At 38.1% G+C, this 18,268-nt stretch overlaps 5 protein-coding genes across 5 annotated transcripts; 3 read left to right on the top strand and 2 right to left on the bottom strand.

Moving 5' to 3' along the window:
• Window positions 1-258: 258 nt before the first annotated feature.
• Window positions 259-1,921, top strand: LOC121743564 (histone deacetylase 6-like). The gene is made up of 3 exons (XM_042136891.1): window positions 259-505; window positions 1,360-1,485; window positions 1,584-1,921. Exons 1-3 carry the CDS (start codon window positions 327-329, stop codon window positions 1,759-1,761), a joined length of 483 nt encoding a protein of 160 aa, XP_041992825.1. The 5' UTR covers window positions 259-326; the 3' UTR covers window positions 1,762-1,921.
• A 1,180-nt stretch (window positions 1,922-3,101) lies between these two features.
• On the top strand, window positions 3,102-5,115 carry LOC121745641. Its single transcript, XM_042139626.1, has 2 exons — window positions 3,102-3,228; window positions 3,792-5,115. The coding sequence occupies exon 2, from the start codon at window positions 3,800-3,802 to the stop codon at window positions 4,799-4,801; it is 1,002 nt and encodes a 333-aa protein (XP_041995560.1). The 5' UTR covers window positions 3,102-3,228; window positions 3,792-3,799; the 3' UTR covers window positions 4,802-5,115.
• Window positions 5,116-5,341: 226 nt separating this feature from the next.
• LOC121743629 (PXMP2/4 family protein 4-like) lies at window positions 5,342-7,219 on the bottom strand. The gene is made up of 4 exons (XM_042136960.1): window positions 6,849-7,219; window positions 6,528-6,765; window positions 5,952-6,076; window positions 5,342-5,871 (listed from the first exon to the last, which is right to left on the bottom strand). The coding sequence occupies exons 1-4, from the start codon at window positions 7,194-7,196 to the stop codon at window positions 5,782-5,784; spliced, it is 801 nt and encodes a 266-aa protein (XP_041992894.1). The 5' UTR covers window positions 7,197-7,219; the 3' UTR covers window positions 5,342-5,781.
• A 3,219-nt stretch (window positions 7,220-10,438) lies between these two features.
• LOC121743860 (zinc finger SWIM domain-containing protein 7-like) lies at window positions 10,439-13,615 on the top strand. Its single transcript, XM_042137242.1, has 6 exons — window positions 10,439-10,554; window positions 11,054-11,998; window positions 12,095-12,116; window positions 12,851-12,956; window positions 13,329-13,436; window positions 13,514-13,615. Exons 2-6 carry the CDS (start codon window positions 11,938-11,940, stop codon window positions 13,613-13,615), a joined length of 399 nt encoding a protein of 132 aa, XP_041993176.1. The 5' UTR covers window positions 10,439-10,554; window positions 11,054-11,937.
• A 155-nt stretch (window positions 13,616-13,770) lies between these two features.
• LOC121742988 (upstream activation factor subunit spp27-like) lies at window positions 13,771-15,742 on the bottom strand. The gene is made up of 2 exons (XM_042136152.1): window positions 15,358-15,742; window positions 13,771-14,095 (listed from the first exon to the last, which is right to left on the bottom strand). Exons 1-2 carry the CDS (start codon window positions 15,664-15,666, stop codon window positions 13,976-13,978), a joined length of 429 nt encoding a protein of 142 aa, XP_041992086.1. The 5' UTR covers window positions 15,667-15,742; the 3' UTR covers window positions 13,771-13,975.
• Window positions 15,743-18,268: the final 2,526 nt, after the last annotated feature.

Genomic DNA, 18,268 nt, shown 5'->3' with positions numbered 1-18,268 from the left:
CTTAATTCTTCATATAGTATTATTCATATTTTTAAGTAGTAAAATTTATATAAAAGTTAAAGTTGGATTTCTTATTTGCCTTTGAACTAAATTTATAAAGAAAATGAACAAATCCAAATTTAATTTTTTAAGAGTTTTATAAAATAAAAAAGATCATGTGGAGTATTATTTTTTAATATATTAAAATTTGATAACCAACGTGTAAATGAAAGTGCAGCAAATACAGGTGTTCTCTCATAAGGTACTCATTTCTGTATACGATTAATAATTGACCTATTATTTTATCCTTAGAATTCAAATTGGAAAATAGAAGCTGAAGTGAATCGATGGCGCAGCAGAGCTCATCTTCATCGTCTTCCTCTGTGATGATGGTTGAATTAGACGATGGGTTCTTATTGGACGGATCGGAATCTGGGTGGGTGGAGGCACGAATTCACTGTGACCATCTCGCTTCCCTGTCGTCCGATCTCCTACACATTCCAACCCCCGACACTCCATGCCACAGGTCTACTTTCTTAAACCCTAATCAATCCATATCAGATACTTAGTATTTTTTTGTTAGATTATGAACTGAATCATGCTATACAGGGCTTCCTTTTAAATGTCTCTAAACTATGAACCCTAAACCCCCAATTTGACCAATTTGTTGATATTATTGTTTCGTTTTGTGTTCAACTAATGTTGCAAATGCGTAGTGATCATAACTAACTGTTTATACTCTCTAAAGACAAATATTTTAATAATGCAAGTAATCAAACAATTTTTTGACCGTTCCATGGTTGTACTTGTACAGCAATCATAGTTTGTTGAATATTTCTGCGTGTCTCTAACTTTGTGAACGAAAGTAAACTAGGCTTTAAGAGAAGCAAGTTTGTTGGATTCTCAGTCGTTCTGTTGCAAACGCAGATGTCGGAAAATGTTTGTGATGGTAGGTAGTTCGAATTCGAAGGAAAGTTATGAGGTGCGGAATGTTGTTGGCTGCAGTTTCCTTTAACTGTTTTCATGATGGATCATGATAGGAGATAAGATGATGGGGAATATCTTTAAGAGGTCAAGCTAAACTTCAGTCTTGAGTTGATATAAGTATGCCTTTAAACATAAACACCAAACCACATCAAGATTCTGAATCTGCACTGTGATCTTGATGCAAAACTAAGTTTTGGCCATATGATGTGTAGGATATATGCTTGCTAATTCATGCGTAGGGACGTAGTACATGTGACTGTCCATTTGAAGTTGATCGTTTCAGTGTAATTACTTTGATTTAAGAGTTAACCATGATGCAAATATTCTTCCTTAATGTTATTTGGCCAATATCTGCTTCTGCAAAAACTGACTCGATTGAATAATGATACAAAGGTGTCAGCATCCAAACGAGAACTGGCTATGCTTATGCTGCAAGGATGTTCTCTGTAGCCGATTTGTGAACAAGCACATGCTAGAGCACTATCAACAGACAAATCATAACTTGGCTTTGAGCTACAGGTTTTTCACTACTTCTGAGATTCTCTTCCCTACGTGGGAACTGTTTTTCGTCTATTGGTCTGCTTGTTCCCTGTACTGATTGCCCTTTGTTGACTCAGTGATCTATCGGTCTGGTGTTTCTCTTGTGATACTTATCTCAATGCTCAAGTAATGCAGCCATTACACGCGGCTTATGAAACTGCATACATACTGAAGTTTGGTAGCGCCCCACCATACCGAGCAATTGAGCGGGTGCAGACAGTAGGTACGGAAGCAAACGCCTCAACTGGCAATTGAGGCGTGTTATCTATTTTTCCTCTAAGTCTTTGTAGAACCCTTCTACTTTTTCCCCTTTAGTTGATGAATAAATAGAGTATGTGATCTGGTTTTCATTTGGTTGGATTGCCAACTCCTTGTATACCTATCTTTTCCTTTATAAAAACACCACGATTGTTCCTCCCGTCGCTTTAATTTAAAATTTATTTTATAAGTAAAATTCATAATTTTTCTAGAAATTTTGTAATAATATGTCAATATATTGCTCACATTCACTCTAAAATAAACTTTTTTCTACATTATAAACAAATTCCTTGTCGGCTCACTCAGAAAGGCAAGCTCACGAACTCAGTCGAGCACTTTCCTATGGACACGCACTATAATTGAACTCTTAGTATAACAAACGCATGTATAAGTAAATAATCATACAATTGTTTGACAACTGAAACTCTATGCCGTTTTTATCGTTGTTGCATAAGTGAATAAACAAACTTCTAGCAACGACGGGGACAACTTATTCTCGTCCTAACTACGGTTGCATACATCAATTCTTAACTAACTTTTTATACTCACGTTTCTGTAAATTAGAGTTACAAAGAATATGAAAGAAATTGTGTAGTCCATGTTTTGTGAGTTAGACCATTTCATGGTAGACTAAAACTTAAAATGAGATAAGAATTAGCTTCAATGGTAATCCAAAACCAATTTAATTTTTTATTTTTGAGTAAAGTATCTATTTTTAGATTTACACTAAACCAAAACCTTTCAAATTTTGTGAATAGAAGAATAGGTATTCCCTCCATTCCTTGTGAATGGTTGGAGTAAAATAATCTTTTATGTGACTTTTACACTAAAATAGGTTTGAGTTTAGTATAAATGATTGAAAATACTTTTAGTACTATTTACTACTAATATTTTGATGGAAGTCAGATAAATGAAAGTCTTATATACTTCAGTCGTCCCACTTCAAGTGACACATTTTCCTTTTGAAATGTCTCACTCTAAATGACACATTTCTACATATAAAAATATCACTATTTCTATTTTTTCCCCTGTCTTACTTTATTCTTTCTATCACAAAACAACATTATATAAACACTCCTATCAGAAATAGAAATGTTCAATTTAGAGTGAGATAGTATGAAATGATGGAGGAAGCAAGAAGTACTAGTGTTCCAAAAGCCATAGTACTAGTACATGAAACTAAGTGCGTTGACAAAGTTGACTCTAACTGATATTACATCTAAGTGCTAAATAGACGCACGTGCCAACTAATTTCCTAGAATATCGGTTGTATTTTGCTTATTTTTATTTTATTTTATTTTATTTTAGGAATTACACTCTCAAACCATCTGATCAATTTGGGGGAGACAAGAATAAACCCCTTCGAAAAGTAAATAAATAAACAAAAAAAGGAAAAGAAAAACTCCACGCTGCTCGCGAACTCCTACTCTCGTCGACTTCTACACTCCTAATTCCTAAAACCAGGCAATTTCTCGCTTTCTACTTCTGTTTCCACTCGAATTTGATTTTCAGCAACTGCGATTTTATTTATTTGGAGAATCGCGAAGTGGGCTTTCCGATTTTGATCGGAGTCGCTCGTAATTTGGGTTTCAGTACCCTTTTTCGCTTGACTGACGCATTCAATTTCTGGGTTTTGTTTTTTTCGCAATTATGTCGAATGGGTTTGATCTAATTATGCAATTTGGGATATATACTTATTTTCCCCCTATTTTTCTGAAGTTGATAATCTGCTGAGTTCATCGTATGATAATTGTGAAAATTGAGTGCAATTTTGTGGTGGTAATAATAAAAATTGAATCTTTTTTATGGGGTGGTAGAGATGGTGTTTCAAATAAAAAAAGTGTTGATGAACTTCAATTGTGCTGATCTGTATCCATGTGTCATTTTTGCTTAAGTATTTAGATTCTAGAGCAGAAGAAGAGCTCTAATTGGTGATTATTGTTTGATTAATGTCAAATATTTGGTGGGGATTGGTAGTGTTATGCATAATTACTAGAGTACTTACTGGGATCTTGGATGTTGAGCAGGGTTTGGAATGAAAATGGTGGCCAGCAGTCATGTTAATCGAATCGACACAATACAGCTGAAAGAGCTTCTTTTTGAAAAGATCGGGCACCAAAGAGGCCAGACCTACTTCGATCAGCTGCAGAGATTTCTGTGTTCGAAGCTGAGCAAGGCTGACTTTGATAAGAGCTGCATAGAGACGATTGGGAGGGAGAATCTCCCCATTCATAATCGTCTCATCCGATCCATCATCCAGAATGCTTGTCAGGCTAAAACCCCGCCTCAAAAAGCTCGAAAAGTTGACGCCCTTGGTGTCAAAGTTGCCAATGGCCACCCGAAGAATCATCTTCAATCTATTTATGGAGACGCATTCCCTCACTCTCCTCGCAAATGCAGGTCTCCGATCAATCGCAAGTTTCGTGATCGCCCTAGCCCTCTTGGCCCGTTGGGCAAGAGTCCTAGTCTCACGTATGAAGAAACTGTTTCGAGGATACAAGAGCAGCAAAGTGCAGCAGAGTTGCAGACTCTCTCCGGCAGGCCTCCAACAGCCGCTGCATCAGTTGAAGATGGGGAGGAGGTCGAACAGCGTGCCATGATCCCCGTTCCTCACAGATGGAGTTCTATCACTGCTCCTCTTGGTGTTTCACTCGACTTGGGTGGTGTCTGCAAAGCGTCCCATTCTTGCCCGTCTTGTCAAACCAATGGTGAATTGCCCGATACAAGATCATTGGGGCGTCGTTTGCAGAAGAAGTTGGCATCGGAGGGAGTTGGAATTACACTAGACGGCGCTAACCTGTTGAATAAAGGTCTAGATGTGTATCTGAAGAAAATGATTTCACAATGTATAGGTGTTGCTGGATCACGAGGCGTGGATCCTCTCACTCTAGCGAGACATTCAAATGGAAAGAGGAGAATGCAACCGTATAATGCAAGTGTGTTGGATTTTCGGGTAGCCATGCAGTCGAATCCATCCGTAATCGGGGAAAATTGGTCCACGCAGCTTGAGAAGTTATGCAACCATGGCTTACAATAAGCTCTGCGATTCGGGAGCAACTCATTCGACAAATCAAATCAAGTGAGTTTCTATACTATTTGACTCAAATTTGACGAAAACTCAGAGGCGAAAACGAGCTGTGGATTTGCGATGAAGTTAGTGGTGTTTTCAGCTTTAGTTGTAGGAAGAGGAGAGTGTTTATACAGTGATTTTACACATCTGATAGAGTCTCTAAGAGTTGAGAGATCGTCATTTTTTTTCATCCTAATTTGGAAATGTTTAAAGTTGCTAGCAGACATGTATTGACTTTGTTCATGTCATTTATTGTATATATAAATGTCTATTTTGTCTCATCTTCTCTTCTCTTCTCTTCTCACTGTCATTTGCTGTCACAAGTTGCTTTTGGATACATGCTGTGCTGAAATTCAGTTTCGATTACATCATATCTAATGACATACTACTCTTTATTGAAAATACATTCCCAATAACCAGAATCTTGATGTTAATTAATTAAAATACATTCTATTTTGAGTACATTTGAGGAATTATAAGGATAAAGAATCTTGATCTTGATGCTTATTAATGAAAATATATTCTATTTTGGGTAGACTTAACTCTTAACAGTGTTTGCAGAATCATAAAGGCTTGTGCGGAAGTGTTTCGACGTACATAATAATCATCTTACAACGTTCAGAATTGAAATAATAACAAACTAATTACATTGTTTAAAAAAAATCAGTTGCTGAGAATTTAATATACTATTAATATGATTGAGACAACAAAAATAACCGAGGCAAAGAAATAGTCCCATTTCCAAGCAGAAGAAACTAAATCTTCATCAATAGTCTCTGCCTAAAAAGGACAAAAACTATCAATTCACCAGATTCTCCCGTCTCCACTGCGTGAACGACGAAACCCTTTCGCTTCTTCTCTGGTCATGCCTGGCAATGTATGGGCCGAGGTAACCAAGCTGCCGCCTGGGAATCAATGGAGATGAGGCATTGACATGGATCTAGTAGTCAAACTCCCACCTCGTCGACTTTTTCTAAACCTGCCCTATAGGTCAGGTAGATTGTCCACAGATACGAGAATGAGTTGGTCACCAGAGGCTGCCAGAGAGAGGGAGATACACAGCATTTAGCGAACATTGAAAGATGGATTCAAGCAAAGAGAAAGCAACAGCTCACACCTGTAAATGAACAGGCACAAATTTGAATGTGATGAAATCACATATCGGCCAGTACATCACACCTCTAAGTAACGTGGGGGCCATATCGCGTTTCAACCTAGCAACAATCTCGGATCCACTCTCGCCTGCGAATCACAACACCAAAGTGGAAGAACTCATTAGAAGCTGTCCTTGTATATCAGCTCAAACAAGCCATCTCTTGCAAGGAAGGTATGTTCATCCCATCATGTAATGTAACCATATGATGCAGATGGGAGTCAAATCGACATATGATGCATACAGAATCATAGAACTGTACTTTCGAATCCAAAGAGTATCCAGGAAACAAGTTTTACTGAAGCAAAATAGCAGTAGCAACTGCTGATTAAATGTCAAGATAGCACATGATCACACTTTCAATTAACATATACAGTAATAACTTTTGAGCAATGAATAATTATCATTTTCAAATGATTTATCATCAAATTCAACTATTGAGGAACAAGCAATTCCTACTTCGTGATAAAACGCCTAAAATTGATAATTAAACTGACATTTGTATAAAAAGTAGTAGGATTGATTCAGAAAAGGTTTCACCTTGTAAACCAGCATTAACAGAGAAGAACAAAGCAGTGACAGTAGGGCCATACACAGTCTGCCCCAACGCCATTTTCGCAAACGTCGACAAAAGATCACGCTTCGGAAACACTCGCGACACGAAATTGAACCAAAAATGCAAAGAAGGCCCCACTATCAGCATTCCATACCCAGCCATTCTCAGAGTCTTCGCCAAATCATACCCCTCTCCACTTCCCCCCACAATCGACACAATCGTCTGAACGCAACAAAATTATCAGCAACAAACAAGGCAAAAACAACACTAAATCTTCAAATTCATTTGATTTCATACAGGTTTACCTGAGACGACAAATCGGCGGCGGTGTAGATGAGAGCAGCCGTGACGGTTTTGGTCGCGACGGGTCGGGTTTTGACCATGCCCAAATACCAGCTGACAAACCCGAATCTCGGCGGAGAGGAAGTCCGATTGGAGGATATGGCGCTGGGAGAGGAGAATTCGAAGTCCTTGCATTTGCGAGAGATGGAATGGGGGAAACGGGCGAGCCATTTTGATTGCTGGAGTTGGTGGGCGAGAGGGCTGCCGATTTTCTTCGGGGGATCGGGTAGGGAGTGGCTCGAGCGAGCGAGTTTAGGAGAACGGAGGAGGGATTGGCGGTGGCGGAGGAGGAAAGTCGCGGCGGCGGCCATGGCAATGAATGGAGGTTTTGCACTTTTTGAATGAGGTTTTGCACTTTTTGAATGAGGTTTTGCACTTTTAAAATTCCCAGAAAATGGGAAGTTTTGTGGGGCTTGACGCTCCAACCCGACGCGTGATTTCACCTTCGCTTAATATATCTACAAATCTTGGTAAAATAAATTGAAAATTACGTTGTTTACGTATTTCTGTTGAGATACTCGATTAACACATCTAACACTAATACATAGTTGATTACAACGGGAAAGATAGGAGTGTCCAAACGGATAGTGGGTATTAGATGTTTCGGGATTTTATATTTGTCATGTATCGGATTCCCTCTATTTGAAGATATCGAGAATAAGGTCGGGTCTTATTAAATATCTCATTCGTTCCTAGGGGTGTGCATTCGGGTTTCGGTTCGGTTTTTGCCCTAACCGAACCGAACCCGAAAAACCGAATTTCGCCTAAAACTAAAATCGAACCGAAACCGAAAACCGAAAACCGAAAAATCAAAAACCGAACTTAAAAACCCGAACTAAACCGAAAAACCGAAATTATAAAAAAAACTGAAAAAAACTAAAAAATCGAAAAACTTTAAACCGAAAACCGAATTAAAAAAGCGAAAATCTGGAGAGAAAGAAAACAGTACAGAAACTTAGAAATTTTCAACCTACAAAACATAACATGATAAAATTGATAATATCCATAATCCATCAAAGGCATCAACCAACAAATACAAATATGCAATCAACATTCCACAATAAAATAAATAATAGTAACATATATATAATTAAATAATTAAATAAATTCGGCTAATCGGTTTTTTTTCGCCCGAACCGAATCAAACCGAAAAACCGAAATTTTTATATTTTCAAAACCGAACCGAACCGAAAAACCGAAATAACCGAACCGAATTTCAAAATTTCGGTTTGGTTCGGTTCGGATATTCGGTTTCCGGTTTTTTTGCTTACCCCTATTCGTTCCGAATAAAATCAAAATCTTGAGTTAATTTTATGATTGATTGTTGGTTCTGCAGGCTAAATTAAATGCTCCATAATCATATTGGACATTTTACATAAGAAATTTTGTAAAAGTATGTAGAACGAAATGGTGCGAGTAAGGTGTAAAAAAATGTGGAATGAGTTGACTGCTGAGTATACCTGCACCCGAGATATCAGGTATCAACAAAGTCATCGGGTTGGGTGAAGAACCTGAAGATAGCCAGGGTACAGGAGGCGGCGAGAGAGGATGTTTGCAACAAGTAAAGACATGCATGAGTAGTGAGTTCATGTACATATGATATTATTTTACTATTGTTATATTTACCATTTTCCATAAAAATAAATATTTTTTCCATTTTAGTATATTCCCTAAAAATAACATTTATATTCTTGGTAACTTTTTTCCCTCCAATAAGATGGGTCTCATTATTAACTAATAATACTCCAATAGTTTTCTTATTCTATATCTCTCATACTATACCAATTATTAAAATTTGTAATGTCTCAAAAATTCTACTCCTCATTTTCTACATTATTTTCTCTCTTACTTTAACATTTTTCCACTTTAACTATTTACTACTATCATTTTTATAAAACGAGTGCAAAAAAGTCAAAGTGACTCCTAATGTGGGACGAATGAAGTAATTTTGTAGGACGAGAGAATAAGGTCATCATCAATTATCTACATCAAACTCAAACTCATTTTTGAGTATATATCACACAAAATAGTAATTTTACTACAACCATTTACATCAAATTCAAATTTTACTCTCTCTGTTTCATAGTAGTAGAATCATTTTTTTCATTTTGGGACGTTTCATTATAGTAGAGTCACTTCCCTATTTAGCAAAAAATAACATTTTTCTCTCTCTTACTTTATTCTCTCTACTTTTCTCTTTTTCCTACTTTATTATCTCTTCAGTCAGTATCTCTTTCTTAATCTCCGTGCCGAAAAGGATGAGTCTACTATTATAGAATGATGAAGGGAGTATATCATTTTTTTAGTATATGTCACATAAAATTTTTGTAGTAGCTACAATATACACTCATATTTGGTGCTGCTCTATAAATACAAAAATAAAATTGAATTTGCAGTATAATTGAAAAAGATATTACATAAAAATAAATTAAATTTGATGTATGATCGGGGTATAACTTACCTAATGCCGCGAGTGGGCAAGTAAGCCACCGTCAACGTTGAACATCTAGAACCATGCCAGAGTGTTTGGTAGTTTGGCCACAACCAACTCTCATGCGACACGTGGCGCCGATATATTGATCTGTACTTTCTTATTTGCCAACTTTTTTTTGTTGTTTTCTAATTTGCCGACTTCTCTTACAATTAATTTATTTTACTCTAATAATAATAAGTGTATGGGTGCATTGTTCATGAAGAAATAATTTGGTGTAATATTAATAATAATTTGTAAAAGTATTATGAAGAAGAAAGTATGCTATTTTTTCAATAAAAACTGTCAATGCAACTTGAATTTTTTACAAAACTTGTTTAATTAACTCCTTCAACTGGACTGGATTTTGACTCATGATTGATTAAATTTATTATCGAGATGCCGGCCAAATATTTAACATAGTTTTCTTGGGATTTCCTTTTTGCTTTTCAGATTATTCCAAAGCAGCTTGAAATATAATTTTTTTCTAATAATTCACCAGAATATTACCATGAATAGAACTGTATAAGTAATGTGCTTTGTATTCTGTATGAACCGTACAAGAAAGGAATATGACAATTCATATACTAGTATATAGCTACTGTACTAAAAATCACATTATTTTTCTTTTAAACAAAGGTAGTTAAAAGCAATTTTTTTCTTGTTTGTTGCTTGATTAGTAACACGGGGTATAATTGTATAGTAGAATACTACTCCTTATGTAATCTCTTAAATCTAATTTGTTTTTTTTATTTCTTAATGAATACTAGTGTTAATCATTCGACCCCAAAAAAATAAGTATTTAAATTAAAAATAGATTTTTTAAAAATGATTGAAATTACGAAGAATAAAATAAAGAGTGAAGATAAATGAAATGTGAGTTTAGGACCACAGATTGGTCGATCAATATCGAATCATGTTTTACTGAAAGTGACAATGTGAAAAGTGGTTTTGCATCTTGGAAACCTTCACCAGAAGTATGACAACAGAACTTATTCTGTTTAATTTGTATGAAGGCATTTATGCATGATTAATGCCTCCACACACTCTCACACTCTTATATATAAGCTCACATGGGTTGTTACATTATATTATAATCAAATTAGAGTGAAGAGCAAAATTTATATTTATATAAATTAAGGCATGGGCGTGACCGCAGGAATCAACAACATGATGCTCATAATCAAGCCATTCCCATTGTAAGTACATTTTACTAGTATTTCATAAACTCCATTTTTTGATGTTATAAACTTTTTTCTTTTCATAAACAAAGATACTTAGGCAGAATTTCCTTTGATTAATTGCTACATTCCGACCGGTGGTGTCGAAAGGGCTTAATTTTTCGTTAGGGTCAGGTCGAAAATGACTCCTCTATTTGCATATATATTTTGAGAAAAGAAGACTTCAAAACGAATTCATTTTGGTAATTTTTTGAAAAGTTAATATTGCAAAATTGCAAGTAAAACGAAACTCTTCACCCTCCCTCGTGCAAACCATTACCACTCAATGTATCTATTTCCAAAAATTATATCAAGAATTTACCACTGATTCCTATCATTCGCTACAAAAAAGACATGATTTATCGACATAAATATCGATTGGTAATGGTCATTAATAGATCAGTAAATAATATTATCGACGGGTTAATCTTAAATTATATTAGCAATTTAATTCATTTGTTTGGTGTTTATTAACTAGACCGGGAGTGCGGTGCATGAGCAGTTTGGCAAGGCCGTGTAAGGGAAAAACCGCGGAAAAACAAGCGGAGGAGGGGCAGAGGACGGGGTGGTGGATGCCGGACCCACGCACCGGAATATATTTTCCGAGGGGACAAGAGCGGGTGATGGATGATATCCCATGCGGCGCTGCTTCGCTTGATTGTACCTTCTGGTTAAGGGCAATTGATGGAGTTGATGTTGATCATCATCATAAGCAAGATCCATCATCATATAATTAATACTAATTATCATCCTACTAATAACTCATGTTTACTTAACTAATGGATGTCCCCACAGTTCTAAGTAGACATGCTCTTTCTATTTAGTTGAGAGTACAAACTGGTACTTGATGTACAACATCTCATATGATCCTTGGTATTAAAATTAGTATATACTCCTACATCAGAATTCAGATTTACTTTTTTTTTTCCTTGCAAGTTGCAAAGAACCTTAGTTTCCACGACGAAAAAGAGATTAAGAGAGTGTAAAATATGATTACATCCATGATCCATATACTACATTAATATTTAAGAAATTGGTTTCGAAGGAATGTAAACTCGTCGATAATTTCAAGGATAAATATCGTATATATTGCCATTGCCAAGGTTATTGATCATTTTTACTAAAAATTTATAAATTCATATATAAAGTGTTTGAAATTCGAACGTTGTGGAAAATATAATCGATATATATAGTTTAGGGGCCCAGTGCACCACAACTTGTTTCTTACGGCCCAAATGGCCCAATATAGTGAAGTTAAGGCCCAAAGCTCTTTTTTTAAAACATTAAAACGTCCCAATTCTTTTTCGTTGCAAACTCAATTCTAAAACTGTTTTCCAGAGAATTTGGTGGCGAAAATAGGAGATGAGCATTTCTAATTTGGTAGCGGAATCTATTTGGCAAGATATTGAAGCAACTCATTCAGGTTCAAAAACTAGTTCAATCGATCAAATTTGTTAGTCCCTTCGTTAACTGTTTCCATTATATTTTTATGACATTTTTGGTTATAATTGTTCAACAGTGAGCGATGATCAGCTATCAACGTGGGTATTGGTATTTGATGGGGTACGGACTAAACAAGCCCAACAGCAGTGACGGCCCATCAGCCCAAAGCCCAAGGAAGAGTATCAGTTCGGCATTACCAAAGAGTTCGGCCCCAGCCTACAGCTCGGTAAAAGCCGACCAGTCAAGCTCTACTCTCAGATCGGCTAAAGCTGCTCGGCAATAGTTCAGCAGTTCGGTCTCAGTATTCGACCGAACTGGAAGATAGTCAACTCATGCAGGATAGTGGACCAAGTACAGAGATAGTGGACTCATGCAGGATTTCCACAACTTCCAACACACCCACTACCACGTGGTGTCAACTCAGGCCACGATCGTAGGCCATGACCTACGCTACATCCACGATCTTAGGCCATGACCTACACGACATCCACGACTTAGGGTGGCGATGCAAGCCACGATCTTAGTTCAATATATAAATAGAACTTAGATCTGATAGACAAGAAAAAAGTTCTCTAGAGATCAAATATCAAATAGCAAGTCTGTATTGTAAGCTGTAGAAAACAGATCAAGCAATACAACTCTGCCCTCTTTTCTTCCCGTGGACGTAGATTTACCTCAGTAAATCGAACCACGTAAATCTCTGTGTCGTGATCTGCATTTTCCTGCATTCATCACCATCAAAAATTCGCCAAATCATCAGTATTGCTGCTTCACTTTCATCAATTAATTCTTTGTGGCTCATTTATTTGGGTATTCGATTTGATTCCTACAGATTGAATTTTATATTCGGTAAGAATTTTGAGAGAGCAACCAGGATTTTTGATCAAGGCGGAGTAAAGAGGATTTCTGGTCAGTCCAGTGGCCGATCCATCTTTCAGGTTAGCTCTCTCTATCTCTCTTGTGTGAATACGTTGGGGCCTTTTATTGTTAGCTGTTGATGATTACGATTTAGGCCAACAATATCTATCTGACTTTAGGCATTGTTCATGCTGTATATTTGTCACTAATAGCCATATTTTGACAATGTGTCCCTCTTTGGCTCGATACGGGGTTAAAATAATGTAAAGCATTATATATGTACGAACTTAGCTGAAGGTTAGTGACGTGACTTAGTAGAATGCGAGGCATAGTAAAAAAGTAAATGGGACATGTAATGGCGGGCAAACTGTAAAGGAAAATGAGACACTTATTATTAGACGGCAAGGAGTATAAGTTAACTCGCATTTTTAGCAACTGTGTGTTATTTTCAGGTTGTAGGAGAATCGAGGAAAAAAGAGGAATATCTTTGCTTCCCGGAACACTATTGTAGTTGCTATTCATTCTTCTATGATGTTATCAACAGAGGGGAAGAGCTGTGTGTGAGTATCTACATTGTTTCTCTACTATTACTTGTGCTACTAGTTCAGAGTAGCTTACAAATTCTTACTACTTTTAGTGTAAGCATCAACTAGCTGCAAGGCTAGCTGCCTCAACTCGGACATGCGTCGACGTTAAGGTTTCCGACGAGGAACTGGCACTGCTGCTGTCCAAGCTCTAACACTCTAGTAGAAATCAAAATCCTATGTAATTTGAAATGCTGCATTCAGTTTATGTTTTCTTTTCCAATCTGCAACAAAAAGTCTATTTATAGAAACTAGTTTCACCATTCACCGTTTCTTTCCACAGCAAACATAAACAACACAAATCATAGAATGAAAGATGAACGGCAAAAGCTTGAAATATCAAGAATTCAGACGTTTGCATGATCCAAAAGGCAAAATTACACCACTAGGCGTAAGGATCTAGTGTAAAATAAGAGCTTGTGTTTGCTAGTGTTTCCTAGTACAATAACATCAACCAACATAACACTTGATTTACAGAAGGGGGTTCTCTACTAGTAAGATGCATGAGTGCCTCCTCACTTGAGAAAGTGAGGGCTGATCAACCCGGCAATCTCAAGGAACCCAACGCGATCCTTCCCAGCGAAAATCGTTTTCAGGTTCTCGTCACAGATGATCACCTTCTTGTTGGCCGGGTCCTAAAATCATGAGAAACACAGAGTCAGTTATTGGCTAGTATATGTAAGAAACACTTGATGGGGAATTCTTTTATAAGCAAAAATATAGGGGTTCACATTCAGTTAGCACTCCATTTTCAACAATCTGATTCATATTCTGGAAACCCTCAATTAAACATCCTCCAATGCGGTGCAAAGACACTAACTTACATATAAAATCAAGCCAATCACATCAGACTTGAGAAGTTCAAACGCAAGTCTCCCCTCTTTTAGTACAAAATACACAATTTATGGCTGTCACACAAAATAATCAATAAAAACGTAATTTTGATAGCTTAGAGTATAATTTAAGCTCAACAAACCTTTTGAGTTCTTTAACAATATATATTGACCAGAGTTAACTATTGCCCTTGTACATCGGATACATCCTATAGCTTAACACAACCAAGTAGCAAAAAACTTGTGCTACTTGTGTGATGGAGTTTGAAGTAAGACGCCTCATACAAGACTCCCCCTCCCTTAAGTGCACAAAATAACCAAGCCAGCCCCAGAAACCCAAAGCCAACTAGTAGCATAGCCACCTAATTGAGGCTATTGAGCAAGTATTGTTTTAATGGATGTAGTTTGACATCCATATGAGCAGACAAACACAGAACAGAAAACAGTTGGTAATAAAGCAAAGGTCAACATAAGAAGTTTCTCTGCCAGCTTCAGCCCACACTTTCAAAGGTAAACACGCCTTGCAATGGCGAGTCGTGTGTGAAATTTCTCCAAGAACCACCACAACAACTACTACTTGCAACACAACACACAATATGTGAATGTGATGATGATATTACATCACATAATTTACATTTGTCAACAACTATAAAACTTTTGAGCATGGTGGTTGAATATCTAAATATAGAAATCATAAGAACAACATGAGAGAATCAAATCATGTGCATAATATCAATAGTTAAGCACAAACTGGGGAAACAAAACAGAAGCCCCTTCACACGGATAACCAACACAACAGACATTAAAGCTTAATGCCAGATTTAATTCAACAAGCACATTAGCATATACATATACTTCACTCTAAAATGCATATTATATGAAGATTAGCAACAAATACATATCTTACAATCACTATAAAACACACACACAGAAACAGATTACTAATGTTTGTAGAATACTCCACTCTATCAACATCAATACCGAATACTAAGAGATAAGATAAACTTTGATTAACAGAATTAGAGAAAGTTCAGAAATAGTAGTGGTTTAATCCATAGATATACCTGAAGGTTTTGCGCCTTGATGTAAGCCCAAATCTCTTTAAGTGCTTGAGTGCGGGGAATCTCAGCCACGCCGCCGAGGAACGCCTGCATTTCCGGCGACACTCTCCGCGGCTTCATAATTCCCCTCGGCTCCCGCTTCTTCGTCTCAGTCTCCGTCTCCGTCGCCTGTTTCGACGCCGCGGTGATAGAAAGCGAGCGCAGTGGAAGCTTAGCCGGCGCGCGCATGACGACGGCGACGGGAGAAGGGTTGACGAACGACGCCGGTTGAGCCACGAAAACACTCGAGAAGACGCCCGAAGACACCGCCATTTTGTAGATTTCGATATTCAGCCACCGATATTCCAAGTTTTGAAACGACTGCGACTGAAGAAGATAAGACTTCAAAAGAGTGTGGCAAAAGGGTTTCGGTTGGAGTTTATCTCAGATACAAATTGATTGGGGACCCGAACCCGAACCCGAACCCGAACCCGGACGACCTGTCCAGCTTCCTTATCCGGTTCCATTTTTCAAATCGTTTTGTTTTAATCATTTTTTAAGCAAAAGCCGAATAATATAATTCAAATTAATATAGTAAAATGATGATAACAACATTGCCTCCATTATCATTTAAATTGATTTTATTATTGCTTATATTGTTTTTGATGAATTTTCCCCATTCATATTTAAACGTAAATTCACATGGATAATATAGTAGATCTATAGACTAATTACTAGTTTTATAAAATAAAAAAATATCCAATGTGTATATTTCACTCCTCTTAACTGCGAAAAAAAAGGATGCATAGTTTGACAAAATAAATATAATAAAATAATAAAATACTGTCTATAGGTAGTTAGCAGTTTACGTTGATAGATGGGCCCTGGTCCAATAGCTTGTCGTCTATATTTTACTTCTAATTTATTAATGGGCCTAATATTAATTCATGAATTCACAATCATTTTATGATAAAATATTTATTACTAGAATTTTGTATCTCAATTCTTATTCCTCGTTACTTAGTTTCCATCTTTTTGTTGACATCAATATCATGTGTCTTTGATGGGGTACGGACTAAACAAGCCCAACAGCAGTGACGGCCCATCAGCCCAAAGCCCAAGGAAGAGTATCAGTTCGGCATTACCAAAGAGTTCGGCCCCAGCCTACAGCTCGGTAAAAGCCGACCAGTCAAGCTCTACTCTCAGATCGGCTAAAGCTGCTCGGCAATAGTTCAGCAGTTCGGTCTCAGTATTCGACCGAACTGGAAGATAGTCAACTCATGCAGGATAGTGGACCAAGTACAGAGATAGTGGACTCATGCAGGATCTCATGCAAGATAGTGGACCCATGCAGGATCTCCATGACCTCCACGACATCCACAACCATCATTAGTGGTGATGCAAGCCACGATCTTAGTTCAATGTATAAATAGAACTTAGATCAGATAGAAAAGGGTTAAGTTCTAAAGAGGTTCTCTAGAGATAAAACCATCATATAGCAAGTCTGTATTGTAAGCTGTAGAAAACAGATCAAGCAATACAACTCTGCCCTCTTTTCTTCCCGTGGACGTAGATTTACCTCAGTAAATCGAACCACGTAAATCTCTGTGTCGAGATCTGTATTTTCCTGCATTCATCACCATCAAAAATTCGCCAAACCATCACTGGCGCCGTCTGTGGGAAACAGAGAACCAAATTTGTGATAAAGCGAATTTTTGACCCTTTTTCCACCCCAAAAAAATGCATACCAGATCACACACTACCCGTAATACCGTTCGTGAAAACCATGAGAAAGCTGGTCCAGCCCGCAGGTCCGGAAAACAGCCTCGGGAGACAGCTACTTCTAGTTTTCACGATGAAGGAACAAGCCGCTCAAAAGGTCCACACACCGAGTCTTCCCAGCAGCCTGATTTGAATGAGGCTGTCAAGCTGTTCTTGGCTGAGAAGCAGGATGAGTTCTTAGCCTTCCTGCAAAAGAGCCAAGAGCCGAAGACGAAAACGGTGGATTCTCCTTCCTCATCCAGACATGAAAGTCACTACCGCAGTAGTGCCGTGTCTTCCAGGAAGAAGAATCCTCAACCCCGACATGTTCCTGTTCCTCCTCGGTACCGGAATCACAGGAGATCTCCATCTCCTCCATACCGAAGAGATGTCGGGTTCGCCATGTACGGAGCATTGAAGACTCCGTTCTCGGACGATATCACCCGAACTCCCTTGCCACAGAACTACCGAACTCCGTCGATGACTTATGACGGGTTAGTGGATCCTCATGATTTCTTGGGACGCTATCAGTATAACATGGCGAACCAGGGTCTCAATGAGGTCCATATGTGCAAGCTGTTTCCCGAGCTGCTTATCGGGAACGCAAGAAGGTGGTTCGATAGCCTCCCCCAAGGCAGCATTAGATCTTACCGAGATCTAATGGATGCTTTCCACAGGAGGTTCTTTCAGAAAGCGGAAGCCCGGATCACTTCGGCTCAGCTGCTTTCTATACGTCAAGGTCGCGACGAAAAGATCAGCGACTTCATGACGAGATTCCACAAGGAATGCCTACAAGTAGATGATCTCAACGATCTACTTGTCATTTCGGCATTCCAAAATGGAATCCTGCCCGGAGCTCTCTACAGAAAGCTCGTGGAATGCAGTCCGCAAACAGCTCAAGAGATGTGGGACATTGCGGACCAGTTCTCCCGTGCCGATGAGGCAGACCGTCGCAAACGGTCTTTAGACAGCTCATCCCGAGGAGACAGGAGGAAGCCCGATCATAGCGATCAGGGACATCCTCGCCGAACTCCTTTTGGCGATCAGGGACATCCTCGCCGAACTCCTTTTGAAAGGATTCAAAGGACTCCGGTGCAAGACCGATTGGGGCCACGTCTCAATCCTGAGAAGCCGCCCGCTCAGTTCGTACCATTGAACAAGTCAAGAGCGGAAA

Source organism: Salvia splendens, chromosome 8 (assembly GCF_004379255.2).
Source record: "Salvia splendens isolate huo1 chromosome 8, SspV2, whole genome shotgun sequence".
NCBI classification, from domain to species: domain Eukaryota; kingdom Viridiplantae; phylum Streptophyta; class Magnoliopsida; order Lamiales; family Lamiaceae; genus Salvia; species Salvia splendens.
Note: the sequence above shows the minus strand (reverse complement) of the source record. Positions and strands in the feature narration are given on the sequence as shown.

Coding starts and splice junctions, on each gene's coding strand:
- LOC121743629 (XM_042136960.1), bottom strand. CDS start 7,196: ATGGCCGCCGCCGCGACTTTCCTCCTCCGCCACCGCCAATCCCTCCTC. Junction 6,766..6,848: donor CCGCCGATTTGTCGTCTCAG/GTAAACCTGTAT, acceptor TGTTGCGTTCAG/ACGATTGTGTCGATTGTGGG. Junction 6,077..6,527: donor TGTTAATGCTGGTTTACAAG/GTGAAACCTTTT, acceptor TGTGATTCGCAG/GCGAGAGTGGATCCGAGATT.
- LOC121743564 (XM_042136891.1), top strand. CDS start 327: ATGGCGCAGCAGAGCTCATCTTCATCGTCTTCCTCTGTGATGATGGTT. Junction 506..1,359: donor CCCGACACTCCATGCCACAG/GTCTACTTTCTT, acceptor AATGATACAAAG/GTGTCAGCATCCAAACGAGA. Junction 1,486..1,583: donor AACTTGGCTTTGAGCTACAG/GTTTTTCACTAC, acceptor TTGTTGACTCAG/TGATCTATCGGTCTGGTGTT.
- LOC121745641 (XM_042139626.1), top strand. CDS start 3,800: ATGAAAATGGTGGCCAGCAGTCATGTTAATCGAATCGACACAATACAG.
- LOC121743860 (XM_042137242.1), top strand. CDS start 11,938: ATGAGCATTTCTAATTTGGTAGCGGAATCTATTTGGCAAGATATTGAA. Junction 11,999..12,094: donor TATTGAAGCAACTCATTCAG/GTTCAAAAACTA, acceptor ATTGTTCAACAG/TGAGCGATGATCAGCTATCA. Junction 12,957..13,328: donor GTGGCCGATCCATCTTTCAG/GTTAGCTCTCTC, acceptor TGTTATTTTCAG/GTTGTAGGAGAATCGAGGAA.
- LOC121742988 (XM_042136152.1), bottom strand. CDS start 15,666: ATGGCGGTGTCTTCGGGCGTCTTCTCGAGTGTTTTCGTGGCTCAACCG. Junction 14,096..15,357: donor TCAAGGCGCAAAACCTTCAG/GTATATCTATGG, acceptor TCATGATTTTAG/GACCCGGCCAACAAGAAGGT.